This window comes from Galendromus occidentalis, unplaced genomic scaffold (genome assembly GCF_000255335.2).
Source record: "Galendromus occidentalis unplaced genomic scaffold, Mocc_1.1 scf7180000077477, whole genome shotgun sequence".
NCBI lineage: Eukaryota > Metazoa > Arthropoda > Arachnida > Mesostigmata > Phytoseiidae > Galendromus > Galendromus occidentalis.
The window spans coordinates 1497908-1512876 of record NW_003805465.1 but is presented as its reverse complement, the minus strand read 5'-3'; the positions used below and the strand labels follow the sequence as shown (position 1 = coordinate 1512876).

Here is a 14969-nt window from a genome sequence, read left to right as displayed (position 1 = left end):
GTTACTAGATGGTTATCAGTCGGTCACGTATTCGGCATCGGGTTCGCGTGTCGTACCAACTATTCTGCTTCCAACACTCGTCCCCTGGTTTGTTGAAGTCTGTTTTGCTTTCTGTCTCTTGTAGCTTCTTGTCCTCTCTCTCTGTCTCGCTCTCTTTCGCTCTCGATATAATACACAATATAGATTATTTCGTCCTCATTATAGTTCTATCAACTAAAATCTGTCTGAAGATAAATCTGCGACAATTCGTTCAGAGATGCAGACAAGCTGTCGCAACATATGGATCCGTAAACTACATAATAACTAAGTAAAGTCTCTGTGTTTTAAATAGATGTCTGTGAAGATGACACAAAAGACCAGCTTTGAAACGACTCCTCTACGACAGATCCTCTTGACACAAGTTTCCGCTTTCGCGCTCGGGACACAGGGCTCCCTCTAAAACTATACAACAGGTCAGCAGCAGACACCCCGAACGAACGCCATAGGAACACATTACGACACAAAGAGGAGGGAAGAGAAACACTTTCCATGTCATGTAAGCAGCTTGCGCGGTTCTTCCTGGAAGCATTCGTGACGCTTTGACGCTTCTGTTCCGTGTTTTCTCAGTCACGTCCTTCGTCGTAGTCGTTATGGTCGTCGTTGCCGCCGTGGTAATCAACTCCATTCGTGGCCATAGCCGTCCGTGTCGACTGACCCCCGCCTCCATCGAATGGTGCGAATCCCACCGTGTTTCTTGCATATACTTTTCGAGTCCGCCCGCCCGTAGATCCGAGTCTCTCAGGGGGTTCCTCCGGAGAAGCTTCTTCCGTTTCTCTATCCTCAAAAGGCACTGGCAACAAACTGGAAATGGCAGAATGACCCTCGTTAGATCGGCAGCGGGATTTCCCACGGAGGAACACTGCGGAAAAGCCGGTATTCTCAGGGTGCGCGCTCGGATTACAAGAACAACTCACGTTTCGACGGGATTTCCAGAGCTGGGCGCAAAGCTGGCGGAAACCTCAGCTTTGGGCATTCTCAGAACGAGGCCCCGGCCGTAGCCTGGGTTTTCGAGCAGCATTTCGCCTCCGCCTGTGACTGATTGACTCGGACCCTTGACAACACGATCCAATCTCTGGCTCGACCAGGTCATTCATCCCATATGTACAGTCCACTTATTCCTAGCTGAAATATTATAGAACGCCAGGTGTCAATTCGAGGCTCTTGACCTGCGCGAGACGCACGGGGAATGAGTTCCCTCGATCGGATGATATTGTTCAGATGATAATGGGTACAGTATCCAGCATCGACCGACTTGGGAACTGACCTAAAAATAACGATTTGCTTGAAGACTCGTTGAATCAATGCTTCACAACTTTTGCAGCAGCTTGTGGGTGTCCGGGCATATCGTCCATTCTACGTTTGAATCCACTTTCTAGGGCGTGCGTCCCTTCTACCGAGTCGACTGAAATTTCCAGAGGCGTCCTCTTTTAGAACAATCATACGACGGTCGCTAACGTCAGGCTGATTGTTCGGAGCTTTGTGATCGAGTGGTCGTTGGTCGGTTCCGTTGCCGTTGTCCCAGCTTGACTGAGCAGCGATTCGACGAGTGAATTAGGGGTGGGTTGGTGAGTTTATCAGTGAGTCAGTGGGTGACGGACTGGCTGATCGAGGTTGGACCGGGCGAGCTTCCGAGAGCCTCGGCAGGTCTTGCGGCTGCTTTCGCGAGCTCGAACACACACACGCACGCATTCTCATGTGTCGTCGCGGGCTAGAGTCTCTATAGAGGACTCACCAGTCTTCACTTGCAGCGTCACCGTCGAGATTAGGTTGATTTGATTATTTTTCGTAGCGCTTTTCGGTAGTGCGACTACTTGGATTGTTTTAGCATCGGCATTTTCACTGCCAATCAGACCGTCAACCATGCCACCCCCTCCAACAACGCCCTCCCGGCATTTGGGATTTAAAATTAATGAAATCTTTGACGGAGAACCACCGTTCGCCTGAAAGCCGTTCGCTCACTGTGAGTTACCGAGTGAGCGACTCGATCGATGCAAGTCAAACGCACACGGAGGTTCCCTTTCTAGAAGCGAACCTGTATTCTTTGCTGCTGCTGTTGTTGTTGCTGCTGCTGTTGTTGCTGCTGCTGCTGTTGTTGCTGCTGATTTTGCATAGCATTCGCCTGACTGACCACGATGCAGTTGGGCTGTTGAATTGTTCCCATCATGCCTTGTGGCGTCATTCTATCCTGAGAGTCTGTACTGGGACTGTGTTGAGCTGAGGGGGGCGTTGGGCCAGCACTGCTTCGCCCGTTGTTTTGGTGATGAAGAGGTGAAGACCCACCTATCCCCATCAATGGTCCTGCTCCAATACAATTATAGCTTTGAGGGGAAGCACGAGAGTCGGGAGTCGTTGCGGGAGACGGTGACGCCGAGGTGCTCCGAACCTGGAATCCACACTGAACATACTCAATTCGTAAACCTATTCTGGGCGACATCGAAGCTCGGTGATTGATGTTTACCAACATCCCTAGGTTTCTACCTGAGGAGATCCAGCCGCAGGTGAATGGTTCGAGGGAGGCCCGGCGTGGAGAACATGGTGTTGGCGCATCATTTGTTGCTGTTGCTGCTGCTGCGGCGGCACCTGCTGTTGCACCTGCACTTGCTGGCCTTGATGCATCATCGTTCCACCCGCAGGATTCGCCATTTGATTGATGAGAATTCCTCCGCTTCCTACGGGACTTTGCATAGAAACCGCACGAGACATTTGTTGAACACCAGGTTGTTGTTGTGGCTGCTGCTGCTGCTGTTGTTGTTGTTGATGATGGATGTGATGCTGTTGAGCATGAAACAGTTATACGTATGCCGATATTCCACATGGGTGTAGTCAGATACCACCACCTGATCTGATATATGCGACACCGCTGTCTAAGGTGATCTCAGACGTCTCGGAGCGGGCCTCACCTGATAGGGACCATTGGTTATGTTGACATGTTGTTGCTGCTGCAAAGGCTGTTGTTGCTGCATAATTATTTGATGTTGTTGCATGGGCTGTTGTTGCAGCTGTTGCTGTTGCAGCTGCTGCTGTTGCTGCAATTGTTGTTGCTGCATCTGCTGTTGCTGCTGCTGTTGCAGTTGTTGTTGTTGTTGTTGCTGCAGGTGTTGTTGCTGCTGCATTTGCTGTTGCTGCATCTGCATCGGCTGCTGCTGTTGTTGCTGCTGCTGGACAATTTGATGCCTGTAGACCATCTGTTGGTTTTGCTGAACGGGCTGCAGATGCGGCTGTTGCTGCATGTTCAGGCCTTGCTGTGTCGCTTGTTGCGGCATCATTCCCTGCTGCTGCATCTGCTGCTGCACCTGCTGCTGCTGTAGGGGCTGTTGCTGCTGCTGCATGACTTGCTGTTGGCCAATGAACTGCTGATGTCCTTGCTGCATCTGCGGCTGATTCTGCATGCTTTGGGGCTGTTGTTGCTGCAGCTGTAGTAACCGTTGCAGCTGCATCTGCTGCTGCATGTTCTGCTGGTTTCCCATCTGCTGACCCATCTGCTGTTGCTGAACCATCTGTTGCGGCTGGCCCATCTGCTGTGGCTGCGGTTGCTGCTGCGGCTGGCCAAGCTGCTGCTGTTGCATCGCTAACCGCTGCTGCATCGGCGGCTGGCCCTGCATCTGCTGCATCATGCCTTGTTGTTGCTGTTGCTGCTGCGGATTTTGTTGTTGCAGCTGCATATTGACCTGTTGTTGCTGCATGATCTGGATTCGCTGTTGAGGGTTCATGAGCTGCGTCTGCATCGGTCCCATCATTCGCTGGGCACCGCGCACCTGGAACTGAGTTTGCTGTTGCTGCGGTTGCTGTTGGGCTTGCTGCTGCATCATACCACCTGCGGGAACGTTGCCGAATTGTTGTGGCTGCTGCTGTTGATGCTGAATTCTGTACATCTGCTGCATAGGTTGCTGCATCTGCGGCTGCTGTTGATAAATATTGTTCTGCTGCAGGTGGTTCTGCAGATGTTGTTGCGACTGCTGCATGCCATGGACTCCTTGCTGCTGCTGCTGCTGCTGCGGCTGTTGCTGATGCATCAAACGCACTTCGGGACCTTTGCGATCGAGCATGTGCACCAACGACGAGTTTCGATTATCGATGATCGACGGCATCATGCCGCCTGTTCCCTGCATTTTGCGTTGATTCACAGCACCCATCTGTTGGTTCTGCTGCTGTTGCTGTAGATGAAGTTGATGCTGCATCCGCTGTTTCCGCACGTTTTCTGGCTGATCCGTCAGAGGTGACGTTTCGAAGGCAGAGAGTGTTGCATCGGAAATGTCAAGGTCACCCTGCGATAGCAACAATTCCTGGAGCGTGTCGAGATCCTCCTCGGAAACTTCGGGCATGGTTCCATCTAGCGGAGGCGTTGCGGCTTCAACCTTGAGGCAGTCTTTCATTTCTCTCTCGCGCTTCTGATCCTCTTCGAATAATCTTCTCTGAGTCTGAATTACGCTCTCGATCGACTCCGCTATCTTCGCCTGCATTGACTCGTATTCGTCTTGGGTCATGGCCGGAGTTGTGCTGCCATTTCCACCTGCACGGCCTTTGCCACCCGCTGTAAAAGAACAGGATCGACGATTCAATATGATGAGGAATACTTCGGCGTACCCGGAAGCGATCTCAATGGAGAAGCCTATACGTTGTTACAGATCTCGCTCGAATGGTAGTCTGTTCCAAGTTGGGAATGATCACAATGGTGCCAGTGGACAAAGACAACGATCGATGATGATCACTGTCTACGCTCTGACCAACTTACCCTTTGTGCTCTTTCCTCCAGTGGTGGAGGAGGAACCGTGCACAGAAGCGTGGTTAGGCTTTGCACCCGGCGATTGATAGGGGGGAATAACTGAATTCGGAGGCGCCACGACGTTCGGTGAACGAAATCCTCCGCTGGATCCACCGCCCGGTCCCCCGGACACAGGATGTGGCTGGAAGAGGTTCTTGTGAGAATAGCTCTTCAACCGAAAGATCTTTGAGCTCCTGCGCAATCTGACGTAATCGATAATGTCAACGACGTCGACGTCACCAACCTTCAGGAAAACGTCCTGTGAGCTGCTGTTAGTGTTGGTTGTAGAGGACGGAACCGTAGATGTCGGGAAGCTTCCCAGAGACTCGCACGAATTCAGCGGTCCGTTACTCATCGGACTTCCCTACGGAATTAGAACGGTATTAGATGCCTCGATCGGAGGATCCGCCGTGTCAATTCGAAGACCGAGATGATCGGGACATCCTGGCAGAATGCTCCGATTGCTCTGGTCTTTGAGCCATCGATCTCGATGTTCGAGCCACGAACCTGAGTAGAGGTCGGTGGAGCGTAAGGCGCGACGAAGGTGGTTGGAGTTGCTCCGCTCATGGTTGCAGCTACTTTACTGTTGCCGAAGTTGCTTCCGTTATTGACGTTGTTGCAACTGTTGTTGTTGTTGCTGATGCTCGAGGTTGCGTTGCCGGTCGTCGCGGAACTATTCGTTATCGGTTTCAGAGACGATGCGGACGATGTCAATGTGGTATTGCCGCTCGAATTGTTCGTCGATTGGCCGCTACTACTGCAAGCCGAGCTGTTTGTGCCGCTCGCGTTGTACAATCCGTTGTTCGATGCGTTTGGAACAATGTTATTCGTAGGGGAGCCGGCCGTGTTGCTGGCGCTATTATTGTTGCTACTATTATTGTTGTTGTTGTTGTTCGATAAGGTGAAGATTCGCTCGGATGCGACTTGTACTGAGAGAATCCCCAGTTCCCGAAGCTGAGGATCTCTCGAAGCCGCCAATCGACTCAGCTTGGCAGCCGCCTCCCGAGGCACGCTCAGGGTAACCCGCACACTGTTCCACGGCTCCACTTTGGAGATCTGGATAACAGAGAAGAAAAAAACTTCGCTCACACAACCTTCCTTCTCTGTTTCTGAGGCTTCGATATCTCCGATTAGCTAGCTCCGATCAAACAACTGATATCGAAGAAAACACGACGGGGTCAGGGTGTTGGCGGTTGGGGTCCGAAGCGCTCCACACCTTGAATTGCTCCCGTGTCGTATATGTAGACGTCTCCTTGGGCAACAGGAGATGTTTGAGGGTTCGAGCGATTCTCGTAAGCTTTACCTCGAAAGTGGGTTCGCTCAGAGAACCCTCGCAGATGACACGCACTGTTTCACCTCCTCCGGAGACAGCAAGGGACCCAGACGATCCCTCCGTCCGGAAACCCAAGCCCATGCCTAGAAAACCAGATACGAGAGCGTTATTGCGTGCTTCTCCCAGAACTACCTGCGATGAATGAAATCAGGAAAAATAAAGACTCCCTATCTCTTAATCAACAGGGAAAAAAATACGGATCTCAGATAGTAGAATGTTCATCAATGACCGTGACCTGTCGCAAAGGGGCTCTGGAAGTCTGGTCGCATCCCGCGAATGGGGGAAAGTTCCGGATTCGGGAATCGAAAGCGTGGACACGTTACGGTGCTTCATAAGTAACCGTTCAGAAACTGCTATCCGTCAGAATCCGTATGGGAGTTACGATCAATGGCCCGGACAAGAAGTTGGCCATCGCTACGCTTCGGAATTCCGAACGTGAAGTTCGGCAAGCATTCGTGGAACTTTCTCGATCTTCCCCGATTCCTTTCGATTTTGAGATGGATTATCCTCCCCCCTATGCTGCCGGTACACCGACGAAGATAGGAGTCCCCGATAGGAATCCCTTCATCCAGAGAATATGCGGAAGCATATGAAACAACGGGAAACTGACTGAGAGCACCCGTCGGTGGATACCGTGTCCGGCATGATGTACCACGCTCGCGGGATATCCGGAAGTCGCAAGGCGCCCAAGCCTCTCGGAATCAGGCCGGGGTCGTATCAGAAAATTGAAAGGAGAAAACTCCACCGGCAGATGAAATGTGCGTCCATCGTCGCTGCTGTCAAGAGCGCCGAGCGAAAACGGATGAACGCGTTGAGGAAATTTTCGACTATGGCTGCGATGGTGGATTATCAATGGTTCCGTCTCTACTGCCACGGCGGCGGCGGTGGCGGCGGCAGCGTCGGCGCTCGCTGCCAGTACTTTGCTTCGAAGGCAGTACTCCCCGCGGCGTACCGTTGGATCTGAAGCTCCCGACCCTAAAGTGAAACGCTCTCATCCATATGTATGTATGCAGGCCTTGGAGAAATCTTTCCGGGTAGGAGTAGAATCTATGTTGGGATGTCGAGAACTGAAAGGAACCTGAGTCCCAGAGCGGGAGGACGGTCTCAACGACTATCCTCAGCCGGATGTTTTCAACAATGCGTGGGGGCACGATTCATTCCGATGGGGGGAAAGGGGTGCATCTGAGACTCACAGGCAGACATGACACGGCCGAGCGGCACACAAATTCATGAAATGACATTCGAAAAACAAAAGACAGAGGTCTTTGTCGTGCTCGTGTCACGGAGCCACCCGAAACAGTTCGTTCCAAATATCTGATAGGCGCAGGTGGAGGCTACGTCCTGCAAAATTGCCTAGTCGGCGTCTTGAGAGAAAAATCGAAATCCAATAAGCTCCTCCAGAGCCCCCCTCTCAAACCCCCAGTCTGACATCTTCCTTTTGACCGACATTCAACTCCATATATCATCATCATCAGGGAGTATGATTGACTGATAGAGCATCAAGCATGCAAACAGGTCGGCACATGTGAAGGGACGGAAATAGCGTGAGAGAAAGAGATCAGAAGAGAAGGGCTCCCTCGACACTGACGGTATGACGCCGGAGGTCAGAAAACATCACTGGGGTCTGAAGTTCAGTTCCCGCATGGGGCAAGATTTCCAAATGGAGGGCAGCATCTCCATCGAGATATATGATATTCTCCCACGCCCTGAACGGAAACACGTATGAGCGATATATCCAGGACGGAAGGAGCGTACTGTCGATGCAACAGCAGATTCCAGTGGTGAAAGTGACAGCATGAACAAAACAACGAAAAGAAGAAGAAGAAAATTAAAAAGATGGAAACTTACACGAAATTCATACGAAAGATTTCTCAGGGGTAAGAAGCGAACACACGTCCTCGGCGGGGGTCGGAAATCTCAAGTCTGTTTGTTCTCGGCTTGTTGGATTGATTTGTATTCCCTGGCGTGTTCCTACTCAACAGCACTTCATGGACCAAAGCTAACTCCACACAGGTCGGGGGTAGTTCACTCAATCACGCCGGAGTCTGTCACGGCGCTGGCGGCAGCAGCGTGAGCAGTTCGTACGGTGCTCGGCTGGTATTGAGTGATTTATTGGCGGACCAGTTGTTGGATGAATGAATGTGTGATTGATTGTTGGATGGGTGGATAGATGGATTGATCGGTGGGTGGATGGGTGGATGGGTCAATCGACAGCTTGCCCGATGAGTGACACGAGGATGAGGGAACAAACAGACAGACCGACCGAACGGATAGCCGCTAGTCCAATCGACCGATTCGAGTAAGCGATGTCTGTCTGAGCTTCGACTAGCACCGACGGTCGGCGGTGCTGGTGATGTTGGCGGCGGCAGCAGCGACGACGGTGGCAGCGGCGGCGGTGGCGGCGGCGGCTTCGAACACTGATGTCGTTTGATTATAGAATGCTATATCGTCAACACATGTGGATCCGAAGTGCATTCCGCATTTCGAGAACTCACAGTCCGCACAATCAGTCAGAGAAGCGCGTCGAGAGCTCGAAGTCCACCGGCGAGCAACACACTATCAGCGGGCGAGCGAGCGAGCACACAGCTTTCTTTTCGAGCTGCGTCGTGGAAACTCAACTGAAGTTTGGAACGGACGCGCGGCTTACATTCGCACTCGGTGCTATCCTTGAGAAACTCACCCTGCCTACGACTAGCGGTGATGAGCAATGTGCTGCCGTTTCATACCGTTGTTCGTGCTCGACTCAAGGAGGGCCTAGCAGCCATGGGTCTACTTTTGACTCGGAGGTCCGCGGCTATCCGCCCTGGACCGACGACCAGGCTGGTCTCTTTGTTTCGTTCTGTTTCGACAGACCTAAACGGAGGCAGGGGCACAGCGTGCACTTCACGTTACGCTGGCCGTGCCACTTTGCCACTCAATTCGCAACACAGTCCAGCAGCACTCCTCTGTCTGTGTACAACAATAAATAAGCAGTAGCATACATACAGGCTGCACTAGGACACAGCTACAGATCGCGTCTTTTTGCGAGCGCCTCGATGAACGCATTCCGAGCCGCCAGAGGGGGCGGGCGCTCGGAGCTCGTGTGAGAGGTCAATAACACTCAATCCCTTGAACCGCTCTTGAAATCGGATGATGTCTGCGAAGCGGGTTCCGGAATGTCTTGATTGTGTTGCCGAATTCATTTCGTGATTACCCTCGGAATTGAGGAATTTCTCGTCGAGCCGACGGAGCTCGGCATTTATGAGAGAGACTCTTCGTGGCGCGCTAAATGACTCATGCTGCCGCAGAACGTCAGAGAGAGAAGAGAGGCCGGCCGGCGGCCGGCTGACTGGCTGGCTGGCTGGTTGGCCAGGTAACGTGGTGCTGTAGCTCATGGCGGAGAGATGCGTCGGGGATGAATTTCTCCATGAATTTCATCGGTCTTGCCAGGATCTTGACTACGATCTCTGGCTGATATGAAGGAGACGCGGCCTAGATCAGACCGAGGTGATGCTCATGTCCGACCGAAGCAGCTAGGTGAAATGAAATGGGGGACAATAATGGTACATCTCGTCGTTGAGATCGATCCTCACATGAAACTCGATCGTATCGCATGGGCACTCCCTCATCTCGCTTGGTAAATCGGTCATCGTTGATCCGGTTCTGGGTTTCGTAGGGGAAAAACCCTTGATGCATCCAGAGCGTGAATTTTCTAGAGTCGACATGAATGTGATGATGGGAATTCACGCATTCAAGAATCGGGTGAGGAGTCCGGGAGCTTTTCATTGGAGAGGGGATCATTCCTGGGTAGAATCATCCTGCGGGCATGGCTTGTACTCTTCAATCAAACTCGGAGTACTCTCACAGATAGACCCCTCGATACCAGGCGGCTGCGCGTTCCCCTTCCTCCGACATTATAATCTCCGTTCTCATTCTGGAACATGTGGAACGACCCGAGAATAGTATTGGTGGGTATTAACGGTTCGGTGTTTGGTCCGTTCGGCCAGGAACATTACCCCTGCTGGAAATCCTGTCCGTCATGAGCTCGTCATTCAGCGAATCGGAATCCTCGGAGATTGAGTCGACTTCGAAAAGGAGTTCAGGCGAAGAGGATTCCCCACCTCGTCGTCGAGGGAGCTACGACCGGCTTTCACACCACCATCTTTGGTAATGACTGCCGGCTCGCGAATGTGAGACCATTGCGGAACAAGAGCGGATCCGTAAGCGGAAACTGCCTCGACGAATATGTAGAGGTGATACGTGTGCTTGAAGCTCCCTCCATCGCGACTCGAATCGGTCGGATAGAGCGAAGTCGGATCGGACACTCAAGTCCCGGTTCCGTGGTTCGCCGATCTCCTCCGCCTTTAATCGAAAATCCTGCCCCTGTGTTGGTGGCTCCTTGCTCCGCTGATGAGGTTCCCTGACCTCTGGTGGCTGGAATCTTGGGAGAATATCTTCCTTGAAGGTGATTATCCTTCAAATGTATGGGGGCTATCAGCGGAGCGATCCGATCGCCTCTGCTGCCATCGCCGACCTCGCAAAACCTCTTCCTCCGACGAGAGAGTCCGCGTACGACTGCCCGAATTGGGACGCACAAAGGCCACGGTTCCCGCAGTCCTCCCCCCGGTCTCGCGCGCCAAGGCTGCTTGAGGAGTGCATCTCATTCGCATCAATGTATGGCCGAAAGAAAATTCTGAGTGCCGAGAATAAATTCTACCATGCGTCGGTATCAAGCTGACGCCGCATTCATCTTAACACAGCCAGCGCAGTCTCGTGTTTTGGCCTCGACGTATTTCTGAGCAGAGGGGTTTCAGTCATGTGTAAAATCATCCGCTCTTCTTGCGGGAGAGATTATGCTACTCGGGAACAGAGCTCGTCATCAGGCTCGAATGGTCTGGATTCTGGATAAAGCATGACCCCAGCTGAGTTCCTGGCGGGGTTTCAGGGTCCGTCATAACATCGGCATCGGTGGAATTCCGAGTGGATGGGTAGACGGTACCTCTCACGAGTTGTCCTCTTTTTTCTTCCGCGAGCTCCTTGAAATATAGGGAGGCCAGATCGGGATTCGACGGCGGCATCCTTCGGTAGCTGGGGAAATGTTCACAAAGGAACCTGGCCGGCGACCGCGTTGAAGAATCAGAGTCGCTTCCCGGGGAGCTCGCGGTGCGGCGCCATCTTGGATCGACGTTTTGTGCGTCGGGCGCTCGGCCGAATTCCCGACTTGACGCCATCCAACGAAGATTGCGATGCACTGCATCGAGCGGATAGGCACATCACGGAACACACTCGTGAACGTACCGTTTATCGAAGATTCTTCGAGCTGGTCTCCGCACAGAACCGTGCGCTGGGCCGCGGTCCGAATCGGGGTAGTGTGGCACTGTATCGAAGGATGGCGGCTAGATCATGGAGTCTGCCTTCGTCATCCGGATGCAGACGTGAAGGTAGCTCAGAGTTGCTGACCCGGAGCTCGTGACATTTCGAGATGAGTTTCCGCGAACTTCACGGTGAAAAGCTCCCGAGGAATCGGAGCGCAACTTGACTCCTTGCGTAAGATCTTCCAATCCTGACCGCGAGCATTCCGTTCCGAGAATGCCTGTGTATGACTCGGCTTGAGAGTTCACTGCGGATCGATGGCATTGTGCCGCAGCCTCGAATGAATCTCTATCGCGACCTATAGACGCTGGCAGAGTGCCTCGTCCCACGGGTCGATCCTGAATGGACTTGCAACTTCCTCAGGATGTACGGGAATCAATCGGACCCCAAGGGACACGTGGGGAGTTCATTAATTTTCTGGGAGGTTGGAGCCACTTCGAAACTTCGCGCGATAAGAATGGAGACCACAATACTTGAGAGTTCTCCGCAGGAGAGCACACGCTTTGGATACGGAATCCGATTCGCGGTAGAGTGGTCAAGGAGAGTAGGTTCGAGGAGCCAGTGAGGCGAATATCGTTTTTCCCGAAACTCAAGTTCTCCGGGCCCTCCAGCACAATGTCAGCGGCAAACTCCACGTAGAATGGGATCGGCTGGGGCGTCAAATGCGAGGCACGAAGACAAGGCTAGGTCGAATCAGACCCGATCGATAATCATCAATGGAGCATCCAACCGATCTGTAGACTCAGAGAATTTCCCGTCGGACATCAGCTCCTCAGGGCGAGACTTCCCGTGAAAACTCATCGTGGGCGTGGAAGAAGTCGAGCTGGCGTGCGGGGGAAATGGCCACAACACACCGACAGCGAAGAGTTTCAATCGATTTTTGGAAGAGTTTCCTCCGAGAGGACATCATGTCGTGAATCGGGCACTCGAGTTGTTTCGCGGTGCCCCCTGAGTTGGTGTGGGGAGGCTGGAAGGAAGCCCCAACAGCTGAGCAGGTTGCCATAGAGGCCGACGTATATGGACATTTCCCGATCCATTATGGATGCCGATTGACTTCACAAGCTCAATCGCTTGGCGGCAAGCGACGACCCGATCCGGATGTTGTTCTCCGGACTCAACCCTTGCATGACGTTATCGCAATGTGAGCGGGTCGATGGCCGCGGCGCAGACAGTCAGTTTTTATGCTGTCTAGGGTAACCCTCACCGACTTGAATGGTCCGTACGAGAAAAATGCAGCGGAGTCCAATATTGTTCCGAATCTCGGCTCATGATGCAGCTCTCAATCATCCTCGGCTTGGCATTGGTGCAGGTCCCTGTGTACCCATTTTCACCACGACTCCCGAGTGAGTGGGCCCGGTGCTCTTCGGAACATCAATATCATTTCATCTTACGCTGATGCTCCTGTTCATTCGACTTGGACTTCACAGATACTATCATCGCATTTTATTTCATTTGTGATTGACTGCTCGCTATTCCTCAGGACCGGATATACACGGCTCGATGCTAAGCAAGAAGGACCTCATCCCACGATACAGTAGGAGAACCCGAGCGACCATCGCGGCGCAACACAACTTTCACCGTGCTAATGTCGATCCTTCCGCGGCTGATATGCAGGAGATGGTACACTCCGACTCTTAAGGTTCTTAAGTCGATTGATGCAGCCCACGGAGTATCGTGACTCTCCGTATCCAGAATGGGGAACTCGAAATTCTTGGTCGTGACAAGCGATTCCTCGACAGACTTGGTACCGATGGGCGGCGAGGACCGCTCAAAAATGGGCGGAAAAATGTCGGCTGCTGGTTCACACAGGACTGGAAGAACTCACGGATCCGGGTGAGGGAGCGCATCAAAAAAGCGAGGCTGAGGGAGAGAATGTCTCACATCTGTATGGCGTTAAAAGATCACCGAAAATCGTCATCATGTCATATATCACGGAGTTCATATTACGGAGTATGGAGTAGCTGAGAACGAGTTCCCTTGCCATTGCAGTCATGGGTCAATGTGGGCAGAATATTTTCGTCGCATCGACTGAGGTACCGTGGTCGTTCGCTGTGCGCGTCTGGGACTTGGAGAAATATAACTTCTCTTACGGAGGAATCCGCAATAACACAGCCGGGCTGAACGGTCACTATACGCAATTGGTAATCGGGTGTGGACTGAGTTTTTGAAAACAACTCCGAATATTGGTACCTCTTCTGTAAGTGAGCAAGGCGATTGGGTTGCCTCCAGGTTTGGGCCACTTCCCGTAAAGTTGGCTGTGGCTACGCCCGCTGTGAAATGAAGGACAAGAACAGAACGAGAACGTTTCACAACTATGTTTGCAACTATTGCCCGATGTGGGTTGGTCTGACACTGAAGCTCCATATTCCATCTAGGTGGGGAACGCTGAGGATGACGAGGTATTTCTTTCAGAGGCAATCATCCGAACATCAGAGACTGGCCGTATCGGGCGGGACAGCCATGTAGTTATTGTCTAGGATCATGCCGGAATAACTTGTGCCATGGGATTGGCTGATAGTTTTGGCGACCCGATCAAGGAAAACTCGGTGGAATCTCGCATGTGTTCGGCGGAGGCTTCTAAATATTCGCAGCTGGAGCCCGCTGCGGAGTCCGCGATTCCGCAGAATGAATTCGCTCAGGAGTCCCCCATAGCTCGAACGAGTCGTCTCGCGTCTCTAGGGCTACAATTCTTACTGTGGAATGTCCAACAGAATAAAGAATGATCAAAGAACGATCTCATTATTTGTATCACGGTTTGATGCGCAAAACGGACTCGCTCCGCGATCCTGAGAGACTTTGTCTACAATCGACGCTGAACGCACGAATCGGCCCTTACTCTGCGACCGTCGAACGGCCGTATAGAACGGCTGCGCTCTGGACATCGATCAATTCATGGTAGCATGTAGTCGTTTAGTGGAAGAAACCAAATAACTTGGCCACTCTTTTTGCACCTCATCAAGCTCAATGTGGTGGCGATCTCGAGCGAGACGGCGGCGTCGGCTATAGACTGACTGTAGACAAGTGGGTTCCGAACAGCTCCCGACTAGACGGGGGTCGGTGTCCAGCGGACGCGATTCTTTGCTCACCCTGATTGATGGATATTCCAATATATTTTTGAATCGATGAGCGACTCCGCAGGAGCGAACGCTGCTGCTCGGCATCTTATCGCAGGATCTCTCAATTAAGGACTGTGAAATTCTTGTTCCGAAAGGGTCGGTCTCGACGATACGAATTCCGTCCCTCGACACATTTTAGAGCCACGGTCATTGAGAGATAGCCCTAAAAAATGATTGAGCAATAATATACGTCTATATTCTCGTTTAATTGCTCCCTGTCAGTCGCTGAAAGATTTTCGGGATGAGGGAATTATGGAAATTCGGAGTCGAGAGATAGCGTCCTTGGCAGCGGATTCCCTCGGAGCTACAAGGGCGATTTCGGAAGCGTTACGCGCTCGGTAACTTACCATCGACACAGAAACGGTCA

At 52.3% G+C, this 14969-nt stretch overlaps 2 protein-coding genes across 2 annotated transcripts; one reads left to right on the top strand and one right to left on the bottom strand.

The window, feature by feature from the left end:
- Positions 1-1337: 1337 nt before the first annotated feature.
- On the bottom strand, positions 1338-6546 carry LOC108864486 (putative uncharacterized protein DDB_G0271606). Its single transcript, XM_018640237.1, has 11 exons — positions 6517-6546; positions 6105-6266; positions 5309-5857; positions 5046-5165; positions 4772-4943; positions 3204-4570; positions 2940-3056; positions 2518-2811; positions 2168-2422; positions 1772-1922; positions 1338-1441 (listed from the first exon to the last, which is right to left on the bottom strand). The coding sequence occupies exons 1-11, from the start codon at positions 6544-6546 to the stop codon at positions 1338-1340; spliced, it is 3321 nt and encodes a 1106-aa protein (XP_018495753.1).
- Positions 6547-12756: 6210 nt separating this feature from the next.
- Positions 12757-14001, top strand: LOC108864485 (cysteine-rich secretory protein 3-like). The gene is made up of 6 exons (XM_018640236.1): positions 12757-12829; positions 12967-13106; positions 13226-13319; positions 13476-13627; positions 13716-13822; positions 13899-14001. Exons 1-6 carry the CDS (start codon positions 12757-12759, stop codon positions 13999-14001), a joined length of 669 nt encoding a protein of 222 aa, XP_018495752.1.
- The last annotated feature ends 968 nt before the right edge of the window (positions 14002-14969 follow it).